General features: G+C 59.0%; 2 protein-coding genes across 7 annotated transcripts in view; one reads left to right on the forward strand and one right to left on the reverse strand.

Annotated features, from left to right (window-relative positions):
• PHF2 (PHD finger protein 2) overlaps positions 1 to 12770 on the reverse strand; it is a 76052-nt gene extending 63282 nt beyond the window's left edge. Inside the window, exon 1 of one of the 3 annotated variants that reach the window (XM_027615573.2) lies at positions 12750 to 12770. Coding sequence is in view for 2 of the 3 variants with exons in the window: in XM_027615568.2 (XP_027471369.2) it covers positions 11751 to 11848 (98 nt within the window). In the remaining variant the exon portion in view is untranslated. Of the gene's footprint in view, positions 1 to 6742; positions 6840 to 11750; positions 11904 to 12749 lie in introns of those variants that run through there. The other 2 variants (XM_027615568.2, XM_027615569.2) reach the window with 2 other exon arrangements.
• On the forward strand, positions 11681 to 16459 carry LOC118356198. 4 transcript variants are annotated; one of them, XM_035723636.1, is made up of 4 exons: positions 12310 to 12516; positions 12823 to 12927; positions 13360 to 13501; positions 13607 to 16459. In XM_035723636.1, the coding sequence occupies exons 1-4, from the start codon at positions 12414 to 12416 to the stop codon at positions 13914 to 13916; spliced, it is 660 nt and encodes a 219-aa protein (XP_035579529.1). In that variant the 5' UTR covers positions 12310 to 12413; the 3' UTR covers positions 13917 to 16459. The 4 variants fall into 4 exon arrangements, 2 of the variants coding, with proteins under 2 accessions (XP_035579529.1, XP_035579530.1); XR_004819531.1 differs by lacking the exons at positions 12310 to 12516; positions 12823 to 12927 and adding an exon at positions 11681 to 11798; XR_004819532.1 differs by lacking the exons at positions 12310 to 12516; positions 12823 to 12927 and adding an exon at positions 12022 to 12299.
• The last annotated feature ends 685 nt before the right edge of the window (positions 16460 to 17144 follow it).

The following is a 17144-nucleotide window of genomic DNA, read 5'->3' on the forward strand; positions in this document are numbered from 1 at the left end:
CACGGACTGCGCTCAGCTGCCGCCAGCCCAGCGGTGTGTCTGGAACACTGAGCATCAGCATCCATCTGTAACTCGGGGACCCTGCCCGGCTCACAGAGCGGTCTCGGGGGTGAGAGGAGACGCACACCGGCCGCCTCCTCCTGCCCCACCACCTCACGCCACGCAGCCACAGCAGCCTGCTGCAGACAGACGCCCGCCACATGGGAGGTGTCCTGAGTGGGGCTCAGGGCTGCCCGCACTTAGACGTGTGCTGCTTGGGACCAGGGGCCCTCCCCCAAGGTCAGCACCAACCCCGGGGGTTCCAGCCCTTCTGCGAGGACACCCCAAGGTCTGGAAACAGCGCCGGCTGGGAGAGGGGCAGACGGCTGTGCAGCCTCCCTCTCCCGTAGGAAAGAGGGGGCTTGGGGCTGGTGCTCCCCAGAGGCCCGCTCACATACCCCACTCTAGGGCAGCGACACCTGCCCCGAGGCAGAGCCTGGGACCCAGGCTGCTCTCTTGTTGGCTTTTCCAAGGACCTTCCAAAGATCAGTCTAATTACATCCTTCTTTTCCAAACAGCAGATTGAAATCTAATAAACAACACAAGTTTGGGATGCGGAAGAATCCTTGAAGGGGGAAGCATCACAACCCTATGTGGTAGCCCGTGTAATCAGGGCCATGTGCAGCGGGCTCGCATTCATGCCCCAGGAACCGCCGCCACCAGGCTGCCCACGTCAGGGCAAGGACACAGCTGGTGGGTGTGAAGGTGCCTGGGGGAGAGCACACGAGAGTTGGGGGCACAGGTCCTCAGTGGTGCACAAACCGCAAAGGGTCTTTGGTGTCAGGATCACGGCACAAAGGGGTTGGCGTGAGAAGCCAGCCTGGCACCAGGAGGCCGAGGAGGCTGGACAGTGGGCAGGCGGGGAGGGGACCAGGACAGGGAGTGGCTGCCGAGGGAGCTGTGACCAGGGCAGGTGGTGACACGTGGTGCTGACAGTCAGGGAAACTGAGCCAGGGGTACGCACAATCTCTACTATGTCTGCAATTGTTCTGTAAGCCTAAAACAAGTCTAAATTAGAAAGTTTACAGGGAAAAAAACGCAAATGAGGCCTGATCTCACAACAGGCCTCAAAAGGAAAGAAGACGGGCTATTTAGTAACAGGCAAGCTTTCAACCCCTGCCAGCCCTGGAGGTCTGGGGGGCTCTGGGCCGGGGAACAGGAGGCGGGAGGGATGGGAACGCCCCGTCCATCTGGGGAAGGCTGCCTCTCATTTCACTTCTCAGGTCCTGCTCTCTCTGGCTTCGTCGGAAAGCACGGGGCCACTGAGGAAACCCCACAGCCACAGGGAGGGGAGGCTCAGGGGACGTGGGCTCCAGGACGGGCAGCTGCAGACCAATGGCAAGGCGGGGGGACACACTGGGCACAAATACGACAGCACACCCTCCACACGGGGGTGAGGCGCACTGCCTTCCAGACTGAACTGACCACGACGGAAAGGGTCAGGCAACGGTGGCCCAGCGAGGAGGGGGATCTGCATAAGGCACCTGCCCGTTTTACAATCTGCAACACTGTCTGCACCCTTCGACCCCGCCCTTCCATCATGGAACTTGTCTGACAGGCATGGTTGCACAGGGCAGGTGACTGTAGACGCCAGGACATTCCCTGAGCGAAGCTGGGGGAGCTCAAGGCGAGAAGCAAGCTGAACGTCAACCAGAAGGCCAGCGGACGGGACACAGACAGGACGGGACGCAGCCCAGAAGGTGCAGGCCGAGCCCGCGTGGTCGGCGGGCAAGAAGCAGTGTCTGGCACAGCAGCGGCCCCGGGCACCTGTGGACGGGGCGCGGTGCGTCCTGCACAAACAGGACTCCCACTCGAGTTCTCAAGAAGCTGGAACCTGGCCGGTTCGGAGGAGAAGGCAAGCTTTTCATGACATAATCTCCATTTTAAAAAATAAAAGCAGATATTCCTTATCACAGTAAATAAGTATAAGAAAAGTCAGAAGCTCCGATTCCCACCTGAGGAAGTTCAGCTGCCGCCCGCCAGCCCCCTGGGGCATGCATGTGCCCCCAGCGTGTCCCCACACCTGGAGGCGGGCACACCCCGGGATGGGGACAGAGGCTGGAGTGGTGTTCCGCACACGGCTCAACGAGCAGGGCCCACCCCGCATGCCCAGAGCGCGGGCCAGTCAACCCTGCCCCCGCACACACTATTTCTCCAGATGTGTCCTGTCTGGGGTCAGTTTCAAGTATTTAGAGTCTTTTCTCAGCCTGACCCCGGCTCTGCTTGCCTCCTGCTCCAAGCCTTCACCCAACGCTGGAGGCAGGGACCACAGGGCGCCCTCCCGGCCCACCAACGCCCGCCGACCGGTCTACAGGAGCTCGTGGCCGTGGGGGAGGGAGAGTGCTGGGAGCAGCAGGGGAACACGGGGCGGGCAGGGCAGGTGGGCAGGGCAGGCCCCTGCTGCGGTCTGCACCCCACCCAAGACTGCCGGCCAGAGGGGCCCCTGAAGTGAACACTGCCAGTCAACTGCTGGCACTGCCCTCAGGGCCCCCAGAAATTTTACAGTCCGGGGAGGGGAGACAGGAGGGGACACAGTGCTCGCCCGCTGGCCGAGGTCAGGCACAAGGCACCTGTCCTTTGAGGCAGGAGCCAGGTGAAGGGCCCCAGTCCCGCACCCAGCTGCTGAGATATGGCACCACCCCTAGACACGAGGTCATGCCTCTGCCTCACGCACGCCCGCCCCGGGCGGGTCACTCACACTTCCATCTCCGCATCCCAGGCCTGGGCCCAAAATACACACGTCTGATCCCCGCACCACAAGCAGGCAGCACAGACGGCGGGGGCACAGGCAGCTGGGTGCCCCGGAGAGCCCTGCACCTGCACTTGCACCAGGCCGCCGGGGGGCGCTGGAGAGCCCCCCGCCCACACTCGGGCCAGGCAGCCAGGGGAGCGCTGGAGAGACCCATACCAGGCCTCTGCCGCTGGGGGCGCTGGAGAGCCCGTGCCGCACCTACACCTGCACCAGGCCGCGGGGGGGGCGGGGGGGGGTAGGGGGTAGGGGGGCGCTGGAGAGCCCGTGCCTGCACCCACGCCAGGCCGCCAGGGGGCGCTGGAGAGCCCCGCACCAGGCCACTGCCGCTGGGGGCGCTGGAGAGCCCGTGCCCGCACCTGCATCAGGCCGCTGCTGCTGGGGGCGCTGGAAAGCCTGAGCCTGCACCCACACAAGGCTGGGGCCTGCTCCACGAGCATCCAGACTGGGATCAAAGAGTCACCACCCCTCCCCCATTCCTCCCCCAAGGCTCCCCTCCCTCCTCTCAGGGGCCCCCATATCCCCCCAGGAACTCACCCCATCTCTCCCCCCTCCCTCCCCACCAGGACTCCCCCCACCCCTGCAGCTGGTCTCTGATCTCTCCCCCACTTGCCCCTACATCCACAGCGTGCAGCTATAGAACAGAATCTGGTTAACTAGATGGACACTAGAGAACATCCCGCTCTGTCCTGATCCTACTGAGTTGAAAATAAAATGGGAACTCCCACCCCTGGCCCATATCCCAGGGCGCCTCCCCACCCATCTCCCCTCCCACACAGGGTACTCTGGGTGGCCTCTGACCAGCACCCGACTGCCCCAGCACAAGAGTGCCCAGCACTGCCTGCAGGGCCTAGAACAGAGCCCGGGGCCTGAGGTGCCCACTGATGACCTGACAGCTGCCTCATTTGGCAGGCGAGGAGCCACCCCAGCGCACAGCGCCGCCAGTGTCTGAAACCCGGGGAATCCTCACTGCCTACAGCACAAAACCAGCGTGGCTTTCACTGGTTGGAGCAGAGAGGGAGCTGGGTGACCCACGGCCCCTGGCCTTCTCCCAGCCAGACTCTCCTAAGCAGACCCAGGTCCAGCGCCCTCGGGAGCCACTGGGAGAACAAGGGACCACAGTCAGGAAGTGCCCAGGGCTGGGTGCAAACCAGTGGCAGGAAACGCCCTCACCTCCCGGGTGTCCCTGTTGTCACAAGCCTCACTCCAAAACAGCTGGGGAGATCGGCACAGGGTGCCAGACTGTCGTTGACTGTTCAGTCAACAGCCCAGGCTACTGTCTCAGGGGCTCATTCACTGTCCTCAGCCCCCATTCAGCCCAGGGAGCAGTGCTGAGGCGTGCTGCAGGCTCGTGTCCCTGGGCCTGTCCACCTTCTGGGGTCCTGGACAGCACCCCCGTCTCCGGGGGCACAGTGCCGCTGTCCCGCCCATCATGTTGTGGAGTCAACCTCAGTGAGCTGATCTCTCACGCCTCGGTTGGCTCTCCTCCCGATCAGCACTGCCCATCACCACAACTCTGGAGGCAATGGGAAGGTCAGCAAGGCTGCGTGCAGCGCAACCCAGCAGCAGGCCTCGACCCGCCCCACCATGGCTTCCTCAAGGGGGAGGCCGAAGGAGGTGGAGACCTGCATGGGGCCCCCACGTAAGTGTATGAAAAATGCCAGGATGTGACAGAGGTGAGGCCCAACAAACACGGTTATAAAGGACAGCACCCCACCCCATGTGTGTGGACACACAGCACAAAACGTCCACAGGCGTGCTGCTACGTGTGCACCTGCCCCAGCACACACATGAACACCTGTGTCCTGCACATGCCTCGTTCTGATCATCCAGTCGCTAAAAGGTGATTTCTTTAAAAAAGGGGTAAAAGTACCAGCAATGAATGATCCAAAAAGTAAGTTACAGAAATGATCCCACTTACCATTGCACCCAAAGGAATAAAATACGTAGCAATAAGCTTAACAAAGGGATGAAGGATTTACAAAATACCGCTGAAAGAAATCAAAGACCTAAATCTAAATAAATGGAAAGACACCCTGAGCTCAGGGATCAGAACACGTAATACCGTTCAGATGTCAGCACCACCCACGGTGAGCAATCTACAGATTCAACGCAATCCCTGTCCAAACCCCAACAGCCCCTTCCCAAGAAACCGAGGCCAATCCTTAAATTCCTATGGAACTGCCAGGAGTCCTGAGGAACTGAAACAGTATTTTAAAAAGAACAAAGCTGGAGGTCTTGCACCTCCTGGCTTCAAAACCTACCACAAAGCTGCCGTCGCCAACACAGCGTGGCTCTGGTGTAAGGAAAGACACACAGACCACAGAATGGAACAGTGTCCAGAAAGACATGTACGAGGTCAAATGGTTTTCAACAAGGCTACCGAGACTTTCAATAGGCAAAGAACAGTCTTCTAAGTAAGAGGTACTGGGACAACTGGATGTCCACTTGCAAACAAATGCAAGTGATCCCTACCTCAAATCGTATAAAAATTAACTAAATCAAAAACCAAATAGAAGAGGTAAAATTCTAAAACTCTAAGAAGAAATCAAAGGGGCCAATCTTCGTGACCTTGTATTTGACACTGGATTCTTAGATACGACACCAAAAGCACAGGCAATAGAAGAAAAAACATAAAATTGGATGTCACCAAGATTAAAACTTTGGTGCATCCACGGACATTACCACAAAAGTGAAAAGACAGCTCACAGAATAGGAAAATACTGGCAAATCGTGCATCTGCTAGTGTTCAAAACATATAAAACACTCTTAAAATTCAACAATAAAAAGACAAATAACCCAATTTAAATACGGGCAAAGTGTTTCAACAGACATTTCTCTCACGAAGGCAAAGGGACGATGGGCGCATGAAACCACACGCGACATCATCAGCCATTAGGAAAATGTATATCAAAATGATAATGAGATTCTACTTCACAGCCATCCGGAGGCCCGTGATTTAGAAAGCGGGAAATAACAGGTGTTAGCAAAGATGAAGCGGTATCAGACGGCTCCCACGTCAGCAGCAGGAATGCGGATCGGTGCAGCCACTGTGGGAACCAGCTGTGGTCACTTCAACAGTTAAACACAGAATAACCACAGGACACAGTAATTCCCCAAAGAAACGAAGAGAGGTCTTCAAACCAATATTTGTACACGAGTGTTCACAGCAGCACTACTGACAATTGCCATGGGCAGAAAAACCCCAACATCCATCGACTGGCGAATGGGTAAACAAACACGGTCTGTCCGCCCAACGGAGTATTACTCGGCCGGACAACATCCATGAAGCTCGGACACCTGCCACAGCACGGAGGAACCTAAAAACCATGCCACGTGTTAGAAGCCACACACAGGTTCCATACTGTAGGGCCATTTGTAGGAAACGTCCAGAACAGTGAAATCCACTGGGACAGAGCAAACACGTGGACAGCTGTCCAGGGCTGCAGAGGCGTGTGGGAGGTGCGGAGCTGCTGATTAAGGGGTTTGGAGTCTTCTTCCTGGGTGATGAAAACGTTTGGGAACCAGACAGAGGTGACGGCTGCGCAACATTCTGAACGCACTAGATATCATAAACCACGCACTTTAAAATACTCATGGTCATGATGTGTGACTTTCACTCCCAATTAAAAAAAAAAAAAGATAAAAGGCTGGTTTCTCCACTCGCCTGGACAAACACCACAAGGACCTTCAGTCTTTATGTTCTGCGGTCAAAGCCAGTCACTGGCTGGAATCCCATGTTTTTTTGCTGATCACCGCGCACACTGGGGGGAAGTGGACAGACTTTACACCAGGGTTAGGGTCTCCCACACCAAGCCAAAGAGCTGAGGACCAAGGCGGACAGGAAAGAAGACGGAGGGAGAGGGGTAGAGGCAGAGACGGCTGAGAGCAGGGCCGGCGGGGCGCCAGGCACACCTGGGACTCGGGGTGCCGCGAAGAGCCCAGCTTGCCCACCTGGCTCTGCGAGCGACTCCCTGCTGCAAAGGTGTTTCCTTCTGTGCGGGTCTGCGAAACCATGGACGTGAATGGGGTTGTTGGTGCCTGGTGTTCGTTCGGGCCCTTGAGCCAGAGGAACCCAAGCTGAACGTGTGCGCCTTCTGGGAGCAAGGAGCCAAGTCCCCCTCTCTGCTTGAAGTGAGAGGACGAGGTGGCCGGCCCCACAACCAGCCAGGCCACTGCAGGAACCAATGAGGACAGCGAAGCCTGATGCCAGAGAGCAGCCCAAGGTTGCGGGGGGAGGTGGCGCTGCAGCCACATCGGCCGGTTAGAAGCCAACTGAGGGCTTTGCTCTTCCCACACCAGGAATTTTAGGAGCTGGATTCTCCCAGCACAACCCCATTTCCTGGCCGACACTTACCCTCAATCCCCTCGTTCTTTTGGGATAAAGCCCTGCCACATGGCCAGGCGCCCGGAGCACAGAGGCGAGGGGATGGCCCCGGAGGACAGGGTGCCGAGGTGGGCACTTGGCCCAGTCTCAGGCCATCTGCAGCCAGGCCTGAGCCCCAGCGACCCCGACTAACGCCGACGGCGGGGCAGAGGCTCCCACCAAGCACACTTCCAGCTACTACTTCCAGTAAAAGCAAACATTCTGGCACTCTCGATGAGCCCGACTCCGAGTCTAAGGACCGAGGGACAGGGGCCTCCTCTCTGCCTTCTAGACGCCAGCAGGACGTCACCCCCACCTGCTCACAGCTTCTTAAACTCACACACTGAGAAATCCTTGTTCCAGAATGATTAACTGTCTTGCCCACAAACCCGTCAAACACACCTCTATTCCATCTCCTCCCATATTCAGGAATCCCTGGTTCAAGGACTTAACAGCCCACTCCAGTTGTGGGGGCTACAACATCGGCCCTGGTGGGCCCTCCTTTCCCTCCAAGCACACATACTCCGCGGGCCTGCTCAGTGTCACCCGGCACCATGGGGCCGAGGACCCTGGCCGGCTCTGCCCCAAGAAGCTTATGGCTGGGTGGGATGGGGGTCATGGCAAGAGCCCACAAAAGCCAACCAGTCCTGGGAAGGGGAGCCCAGAGACAGGGCCCCCCTGCGAGGAGGAGCCCAGACAGACAGACAAGCAGGAATCAGAGAGCCACGCCAGAACGCACCCCAGCCCCACCCCCCCACCCCACCCCTACCCCACCCCTACCCCACCCTCATGCCCACCATCTCTCCCCTGGGGACCGGCTCCCGGCCCCGCCCTCATCCCCATGACAGCAGAGGAACCCTATCAAATTCCCCCTTCACTCCTGGGCTCAGAGACCCAGCGAGGCTCCCCCTCCTGGACATATCAAAGGCCTAAGGCCGTCGCTGATGGGCCTCCTTGCCCCACGCCTGGTCTTGGCCCCACGGGGCTCCTTCAGGACTGAGACAGGGCCCCCCAGGCTGGCACCGAGCTCCTCATGTGCAAGCCTGACTCTGGTCGAAGAAACCCCACAGGAGGAGACGGATCTGCCTCGTGAGCCCAGGAACCTCTGCACCCCACACAGAATGCGCACCCAGAAACATTTACCAAGAAGTCAGTGAAACTTCTGTCGCCGAAGGGTTCGCACTGCACCTCCAGCTTCCAAGCTCCTTAAAATCAATTTTACCGATCAGGCCTCCAAAGCGCCTTGGAATCAACAGAACAGGCGACTGAAAGCGGACCAGAAAGCTTTGGGATGTCTGATACTTTAACAGAATCATTCCCATTGCCCAGAGACAGGGACTCTTCACACCTGGGTGGTGACAAGGTGAGACGCTGGGTAATTCCCTACAGCGACCGGCCCCAGCAGCCACACACCTCACCGCAGGCCGGGGTTAAGACACACGGGGTCTGGTGGAAGACACAGGCCACCCACTGCCTGGCCCACCCGGGAGGAAAAAGGTCCCCAGTGCCATGGGTGCCACACCTGCCTACCAGACACACAGACAAGACAGTTCGCAAGGCGGCCAGCCACAAACTCCATCCCTCCCTAGTCAAAGCCAGCTTCCGAGGCAACGTACCCGGTGCGGGTGAAGGCCGGGTGGGCTGACAAGGTGCCCCGGCCCCAGGAGATGGGGGGCCACACGGGCTCCTGCCTTCCTGGCTGACCACACTTCCAGCCCAGTGCAGCAGAGAGGCCTCCCTGGGGAACTCCGGGACGGCCGCTCAGGGTGCCTGGGGCTTCCTGGAGAGGCAAACACGCCCTGGGAGCAGGCTCTGCCCCTAGAATGGGGCTGCCCCAACCACGCCCTAGCCTGGGGACACTGCTGCAGCCCTCCAGCAAAGTCTGGGCCACTCTGAGTGTGGGTAACCACAGAGGCCCTTCCCAGTCCTCCCAAAACAAGGTGCCCTGGAGAGACGTGAGGGGTCACAGGTGGGACAAGACGGAGCCTGTTATTAACAGTTATGTTTATTTTTACAGGTACTGTCTGTGGCGAGTTACACTAATGTGCTATTTCAGGGTATGATACGAAGTTTCCTTCTAAAAGAAATATTCAGGAGACTGAAATGCACCACAGGGTCCTGGAACAAAAAAGGGCAGCACAGGGAAAACCTAGCTAAGTAACCTGCTAGGGCCTACAGTTTGGTTAACAGCGCTGCCCCCACGTTTCTGCCTCAGTTTCCATGCTTGTAGCATGGTCTGGGGCGGCGCTGACTTCAGAGGAGGCAGGGTGACGCTTATAGGAACACAACCATTTTTGTAACTCTTTAAGTCCAAAATTCTGTAAAATAAAAAGTTATAAAGTATTTAAACTTTAAAAAAATGAGTCGAGGGGGTGCCTGGGTGGCTCAGTCGGTTAAGTGTCCAACTCTTGATTTCTGGCTCAGGTCATGAGTTCAAGCCCCATGTGAGGCTCCGCACTGGGCATGGAGCCTGCTTAGTATTCCCCTCACCCCCTCCCTCTCTCTAAAAACAATAAAATAATATAAATAAAATAAAGCAAAACAAAATAAAATAAAAGAGTCGAGCTGCTGAACACAAAGTAAACAAGAGTCCAGGTGGGTCGTGGATCTGGAAAGTCTGGGTCAGCCAGAAATACCTGGAGATGGGGCAGCACAGGGATCATCATACACCTTCCCATTACAGAAGGGGGGTCCATGCAGGGGTGGGGAGGGAGGGCCACACATGGCCCAGGCCCAACCCCTGACCCTGCGTGCCCCATCTTGGCACCTGCACTGAGCCACCTGGGAAAGCTAGTCTCAGGGCTCACTCCTGCAAGGAGCCCTTGATTAGATGCACAGAAAATGCGCCCACAGAGGGGGGGGAAACACAGCCCCTTGCAGACCCCAAGGCCACCCCATGTGGGTGGAAATGAATCTGGGCTGAGGAAATGACCTGTGCCTACGTTGGATCAAATCAACGACCTCCACTGAGAACTGAGAAATAAAAGAGATAAGGCTTACCCAAACGTACCTCTCCCCCAACTCTGCCCTGGCCAGTCCAGCAAATGCCGCCCACCAGGCACGCCAGCCCTCAGCCCCTCTCCACTGCCTGCCCTTCACACCAAGTCTCAAAGTCTAGCTCAGACCTCGCCTGCCTTCCCAACCCAGTGGAGGGGGCCCCTCGGCAGCCCAAGGTCCTCCCAGGCCTTCCCCAAACCTGGGCACCCAGGGAGCTCAGCAGGCCCCGGGTGGGGTGGGGGAAGAAGGGGAGGACCCCCCATATGCAGGGCGCTCGGGGTCAGCTTGCCATCACCTCTGGAACTGAGCAGCCCTGAAGGATCAGACGGCAGCTCTCACCCTTGGCCGGGCCATGAACTTCACGCGGGCGCTGGGGGTGGGTGTGCAGCTGCACTGTTCTGGAGGGTCCTGTGTTCCGCCCCTCCCCCCCCCCCCCCCCCCCCCCCCCCCCCGCCCCGGGAGGCTCTGCAGCCTTGGGCATCCACAGGGTCCCTGTCACCAGCACTGAGCTGGGACCCCGCCTGGCGCTGACCCCGCTGGGCAGCTCCTGTGCCACTGGGCTGCCTGGGTTCTCAACATGGGAACCGGCAGGGCCACCAGCCCATCCACCCTTCAGATGAGTGGGAGGTTCTCCTCTGGGGACTGGGGACCACCCAGCAGCACACACCAGCACCCACCACCTGCTGGCGCTGGGTCCGAGGGGCAGCCACAGAGGGCACACAGCCCTGGCCAGCCCCTGTCCGGCCCCTGGCCCCCCGTCCTGCCCAGGCCCCGACACGTGAGAACCTGTTGGAGCAGTCTGGGCACCGCGGGCACCTCCTCTTCCTCCTTCCCATTTACTTCTGGGTGGGAAGGGGCCTCGCTTTGAAAACTGGGCATAGGGCCAGGTCACAGCCGCGGGCCAGGGCCCAGCTCTACCTCCCCCACCCCACGGCCCCCAGAGAGCATAAGGTCAAGTCGAACCCGGGGCGTCCCTGTCTGGAGCAGAGGAGGGGGGGAACGGGGCACCAGCCGGCAACAACACCCCCACCCCCACCAACGCCGTTCTGTCACCCACCCCCGCGGGGCGAAGAGGGAGGGGAGGTGGGGTGCGGGGGGTGCGGGTAACCGGCCGGGGTCCCCCCACCCTACCCGGCCCGGACCGCGTCCCGGGGCTCGGGGGCCGCGACGGAGAGTGGGCGCGCCGGCCGCCCCCCTGGCCGGGCCCGCCGGCGTCCGGGCCGCCGCTCGCGCCTCTCCGGGGCCCGCGCGGGGAAAGTTCCTGCAACTTCGCGGGGGAGGCGGCGGGCCGGGCCTGGGCCTGAAGCCGGCCTCCCCGCGGCCCCTGCTGTCAGCCGCCCGGCCCGCGGCGCCCCAACTTCCCGGCGCGGCCCCCGGGCCCGCTTTGTGCGCTGCGCGAGGGGCGCCCGCCCCGGCCCCGGCCCCCGCCCCGGGCACAAAAGGGCGCGCGGCCGGCGGGCGGCGGCGGCGGCGGCGGCGGCGGCGGCGGGGGCCTGCGGCGGGCGCGCACCGGGGCCGGGGCCGGGGCACGGCTGGCGGGGGGAGGGAGCCGCGGGGTGGCCGGGGGCCGGGGCCGGGGCCGGCGGGCCGCGCGCTCACCTGCCGTGGAACCAGTCCTTGCAGGCGTCGCACTCGATCATGAAGCGGGTAACGTCGTAGGGGAGCCGGCACACGCAGTACACGGGCACCGTCGCCATGTTCGCGCGCCGCCCGCCCGCCCTCGGCCCGCGCTGCGCTCCGGGTCGGGCCGGGCGGGCCGGGCGGGCCGGGCGGGGGGCCGCGCCGGGCCGGGGCCGGGACGGGGCCGGGGGCGCACGACAGCCCGCGCGCACCCGGCCGGCGCGTCCACACAAAGCGGGGCGCGCGGAGCAGGGCCGCGCCGGGAGCCGCCCGCCGGCCCCGGGGCGCAGGGCGCGAGTGTGCGCGGGGCCGGGCCGCGCGCGGGACACAAAAGGGAATGGACGCGCGGGGGCGGCGGGCGGGGAGCCGCGGCCCCACCGAAGGGACCCCCGGCCGCCGAGCGGCCTCTACGTCAGCGCCCCGGGTGGCGCCGCCTCCGCCCGCCGGCCTGGGCCGCCGCTCCCGCCGAGGGAAGGCGGGCCGGGGACCGCGGGGAGAAGGCGGGCCGGGGGACCTGCCGGGGAGAAGGTGGGCCGGGGGACCCCTCTGGGGGAGAAGGTGGGCTGGGGGGCCTTCCTGGGAGAAGGTGGGCCGGGGGACCCCTCTGGGGGAGAAGGAGGGCCGGGGGACACCTCTCGGGGCATGTGGGCCAGGGAGGAGAGCGGGAGACCCCCCCCGAAGGAGAAGATGGGCCGGGACACCCCTCTGGAGGAGAAGGTCGTCCGGGGGACCTGCCAGAGAGAAGGTGGGCTGGGAGACCCCCTGTGGGGGAGGATGGATGAGGAACCAAGCCAGGACAAAGTGGGCTGGGTAATTGGGGGGTGCAGGGAAAGTGGGGGGACCACCCGGAAAGAAGGTGGGCTGAGGGTACAGGGGTAGGCAGGCCCTGAGACCCTTGGGTGTGGGGTGAGACCCTCAGGATGTCCTTCCCGTTCAGATGGCCAAGGAACAACTACTTGGCTCCAACTCTCTTCTTACCCAGCAGGCGGACAGGGGGCAACCGGGGTTTTCTGTTGCTTTTCCTCCCTGCTCCTTTTCCGGCTGGGTACAGCCAGCCCCCGCCGCCCCCCCCCCCCCCACAGGATCCTTGACTCTCCTGATGCTCGGCCCCCAGAGGAGGACAGAATTCAGGGGAGCCAGGAGCGCACTGGCAAAGGTCAACTCTATAAAGAGAGAGTGATTATGTGGAATTGGAGCCCCACCCCCATCCCTGGTCAGAGCCCCCAGGCCTCCCGTCCCTGTCAACTAGGGCAGCAGGGGCTAGAGGGGTGGACAGGAGGTGCTGCTGCCTTGCTCTGGGCCCTGCAGCCTCAGCAGGGGGGTCAGGGTCTGGGGTGGGGGGCACCGAGGGCTCCTTCCTCCCAGCTGCATCCATGCTCCTCTGGGGGTGCCGGAGCAGAGTGGCCTCTGATGTGCAGTAGGGAGTACAGTACAGTTCTGCCCCCTGCTCCTGGAGGATGCTGGCCACCTGAAGCACGACTCCAGCCTGGACGGAAAGCCTGGTCCAGGCCACCCAGCTGCGGCAGCCCCGACAGGCAGGCGCTCACCTGAGCCCGCAGCCTCTCAGGGCCACCTGTCCCACTTGCAGGCAGCTCCGCTGAAGTGCTCCCTCCTCTTGAGCCAAAACCCGCCCTGGTGTGGCCAGCCCCCCTCCCCCAGCAGATGACCCCTGGACCGCAGCCCGGCAGTGCCCATGGCAGGGCCTTAGCTGGGAGGCACCAGCATGAGGAGTAAGAGTGGAGAAGACTCTGGGCGATGGTGGGGAGGGTGGGGGGGAGGGAGAAGCTCCCATCCCCCCCAGCCCCGTGCTCAGCGCCTTCCTCCCTGAATTGCAGCTGTCACCCTCCCCTCTGGAGTCCTTCTCCCTGGACCTGGTGCGGACTCTGGGAAGCACTGTCCACCAGGAGCACCATGGTTGAGTTAGTGCGGATGAACAGTGCTGAGTCTGCAGGGCGGCCCAGGGCACCGGCCCGGGCACTGCTGAGGGGCTGTCCCCTGCAGCAGTGCCTTGGTGCTCACACCAGCAGTGTCCACCTCCGCCCTTGGCGGTCCAGCAAGGCCAGAAGTTTCTGGAGGCCCCCGGGCTGCAGCCCCCCTCCCATACCTCCATTGTTTACAAACAAGGACAGCGTCACCAGCATTTAGCAAAGGCTCACCAGAGGCTTGCTTAGTTCCTTGCACGCTCCAGCAGCAAACCCCCCCCCCCCGCCCGGCCACTGCCTGGGAAGCACGCAGCATCAGCCCTGGGCCGCCCCTGCTCCACAGACGGGTACCCAGATGGGCGTCATGCCACAGGACACTGAGGCTGGAAGCAGCCCAGTCCCTCCCGGAGGAGTCGGCCTGCTGGCAAGAGGGAGAAGCAGACCAGGAGCCCCCACTTCCCCGGGGCCTGAGGCCACTCCGGCCTGCACGTGTCCACTGCATCTGGAAGTGTCCGCAGAGATGCTCGAAGCTCTTCCAAAGCCGCAGGCCGACTACACACTAAAGTAAGCGTCCACGTGGGTCCCAAACCCTCCCTGTCCTCAACCTCCAGAAAGCCCTCCTCCCTCGCCTTCAGTTACTTAGATGCGCATTGAGCACCTGCTGTGTGCCCTGTTGTACCTCCTCTTGCTGTAAGGGGGAGAGTGACACATGCCCCACAGTGCCCTGGGGAGAGCAGCGCTGGTGGGGGTGGATGGGTGGGGACCTAGGGCCTCCTGAAGTGACCTGGGCTCAGAGGCCACGCAGAGAGGGAACGTGCATGGGGCCAGATGCAAGGACCCAGGAAGCAGGGGGCAGTGGCCTTGAGATGCAGATGTCCCCTCTGGCTGCCCATTCATGCTCTGGCCCTTCCATGTGGTCTGCCCTTTGCCTCAACACCGACCGAGTCCACGCCATTCCTGGGGGCGCAGTCCACGTAAGCATCAGGACCTCACCACCCACCCACATGGCCAGGCCTGCAGCAGGGCTAAGAGGGGGACTCCCAGCAGCACGCACCCTGCAGCCAGCCTCGAAGGTGGGGCCCGTTTTATTCACCTTGTTACCCAGTGGAAACAGCATGTTTCAGGTCATGTTGATCCCCTCCCTCTCCAAAAAGTATACTGAAGCCTAGTGCAGGCTTTTCTTTTAATGGTAGTAACATACACAAGATAACATTTACCATTTTGATCATCTCTAAGTGCACAGCTCTGTGGCATTAAGTATGTTCACACTGTTGTGCAAGCATCACAGTGCCCCTCTGCAATTCTGGCCCCCCTAGCCCCACCCCACCCCCTGATGCTCACCATTCTACTTCCTGTCTTCGCGAGCTTGACTGTTCTAGGGACCATGGGTTGGTGGACTCCTGCAGAGTTGGACCCTCTGTGACTGGCTTACATCACCTGGCACGGTGTCCTCCAGGTTCACCCATGTTGTAGCTGGTGTCAGGATTCCCCTCCTTCTTAAGACTGAATACTATTCCATCCTACATAGAACCCACATTTGATTTGTCCGTTCATTGTCGAAGGACTCTTGAGTTGTTCTCACCTTTTGGCTATTGTGAGTAATGCTGCTAAGAATGTGGGTGTGCAAATATCTGTTTGTGTCCCTGCTGCTACCTTTGTGTGTATACCCAGAAGTGGGATCGGTGAATCATAGTGTAGTTCTATTTCTAACTTTTTGAGGAACCTCCATACTGTTGTCCAGAGTGGCTGCACCAGTTTGCATGCCCACCAACAGTGCATGAGGGTTCCAATTTAACCATATCCAATTTGACCCCCAAAAGCAGGGTCAGCGTCCTGCTTTTGCACGTGGAGATGCAGCTTTCCCAACGCCATGTGTTGAAAGCATAGTTCTCTCCCCATTAAATGGTCATTGCACCCTTGTCAGAATCATGTGACCGTGTGGGCAAGGGTTTTATTTCCAGGCTTTTTATTGTCTTTCATTGGTCTGCATGTCCAGGCTTATGCCACACTGTGTTGATTTCTGTAGCTTTGTAGTAAGTTTTAGAATCAGGAAGTGTGAGCCCTCCAACTCTGTGCTTTTTTCAGGATCATTTCAGTTCTTCTAGGCCCCTTACAACTCTATATGAATTTGATGATTGGCTTCTCCATTTCTGCAAAAAGGGCTATGATAATTTTGACAGGGATTGCATTGAATGTGTAGGTCATTTTGGGTAGTATTGCCATCTTAACAATGTTAATATTCTGATCCACGAACGTGGGATGTGTTTCCATTTATTTGTGCCTTATGCTTTCAGTGATGTTTCATAGTTTTCAGCTCACAAGTCTTTTGTCCCATTGCTGAAGTGTATTCCTAAGTATTTTTTTTTTTATGTTGTTGTAAATGGAATTGTGTTCCTAATTTCCTTTTGGGATTGTTTATTCTTAGTGTATGGAAACAAAACTGATTTTTGTGTGTTGATTTAGTATTCTGCAACTTTGCTGAATTTATTACTTCTAATAGCATTTTGTAGAATCTTTAGAGTTCCTAATTCTTGATGATTGTACGTAAAAGCATGTCATTGGTGAACAGAAATTACTTCTGTCTAATTTAGATGCTGTTTGTTTGTTTTTTATTCGTGCCCAATTGCTCTGGCTAGAACTTCCAATACCGTGTTGAGTAGAAGTGGTAAAAGTGGCATCTTTCTCGTTTCTGATCTTAGGGGAAATGCTTTTTTTTTTTTTTAAGATTTTATTTATTTGAGAGAGAGAATGAGAGAGAGAACACGAGAGGGGGGAGGGTCAGAGGGAGAAGCAGACTCCCCGCTGAGCAGGGAGCCCGACGCGGGACTCGATCCCAGGACTCCAGGATCATGACCTGAGCCGAAGACAGTCGCTTAACCAACTGAGCCACCCAGGCACCCCAATGCTTTTTTTTTTTTTTTTTTTACTTTTTCACCATTGAGTATGATGTTCACTTTGGGCTTTTTGATATGTGGCCTTACTATGGTGAAAAATTTCTTTCTATTCCTTGTTTGTTGAGTATTTTTATCATGATAGTGTGTTGAATTTTGTGAAGTGCTTTCTCTGCGTTGGTTGAGATGATCCTGTGGGCTTTCCCCCCTTCATTCTATTAGTGTAGTGTCTCACCTGGATTGCTCTTGAGACTGAACCATCCTTGCATTCCAGGAACTAATTCCACTTGGTCGTGGTGTACCATCTTTCTAACTCACGGGTGTATGCAGTTTCCTGGTATTTTGCTGAGAATTTTGCATCAAGGTTCATGAGGGTTGTTTTTTTTGTAGTTCTCTCTTCTCGTCAAGTCTTTGTCTGGCTTCGGTTATCAGGGCAATGCTGGCTTCAGAGGGAGTGTTAGGAAATGTTCTCTCCTCCTGAACATTTGGGAAGAATTTAAGGATTGGTATTGATTTTTCTCTAAATCCGTGGTAGAATTCACCAGCAAAGCTTTTCTTTG

This window comes from Zalophus californianus, chromosome 13 (assembly GCF_009762305.2).
Source record: "Zalophus californianus isolate mZalCal1 chromosome 13, mZalCal1.pri.v2, whole genome shotgun sequence".
NCBI classification, from domain to species: domain Eukaryota; kingdom Metazoa; phylum Chordata; class Mammalia; order Carnivora; family Otariidae; genus Zalophus; species Zalophus californianus.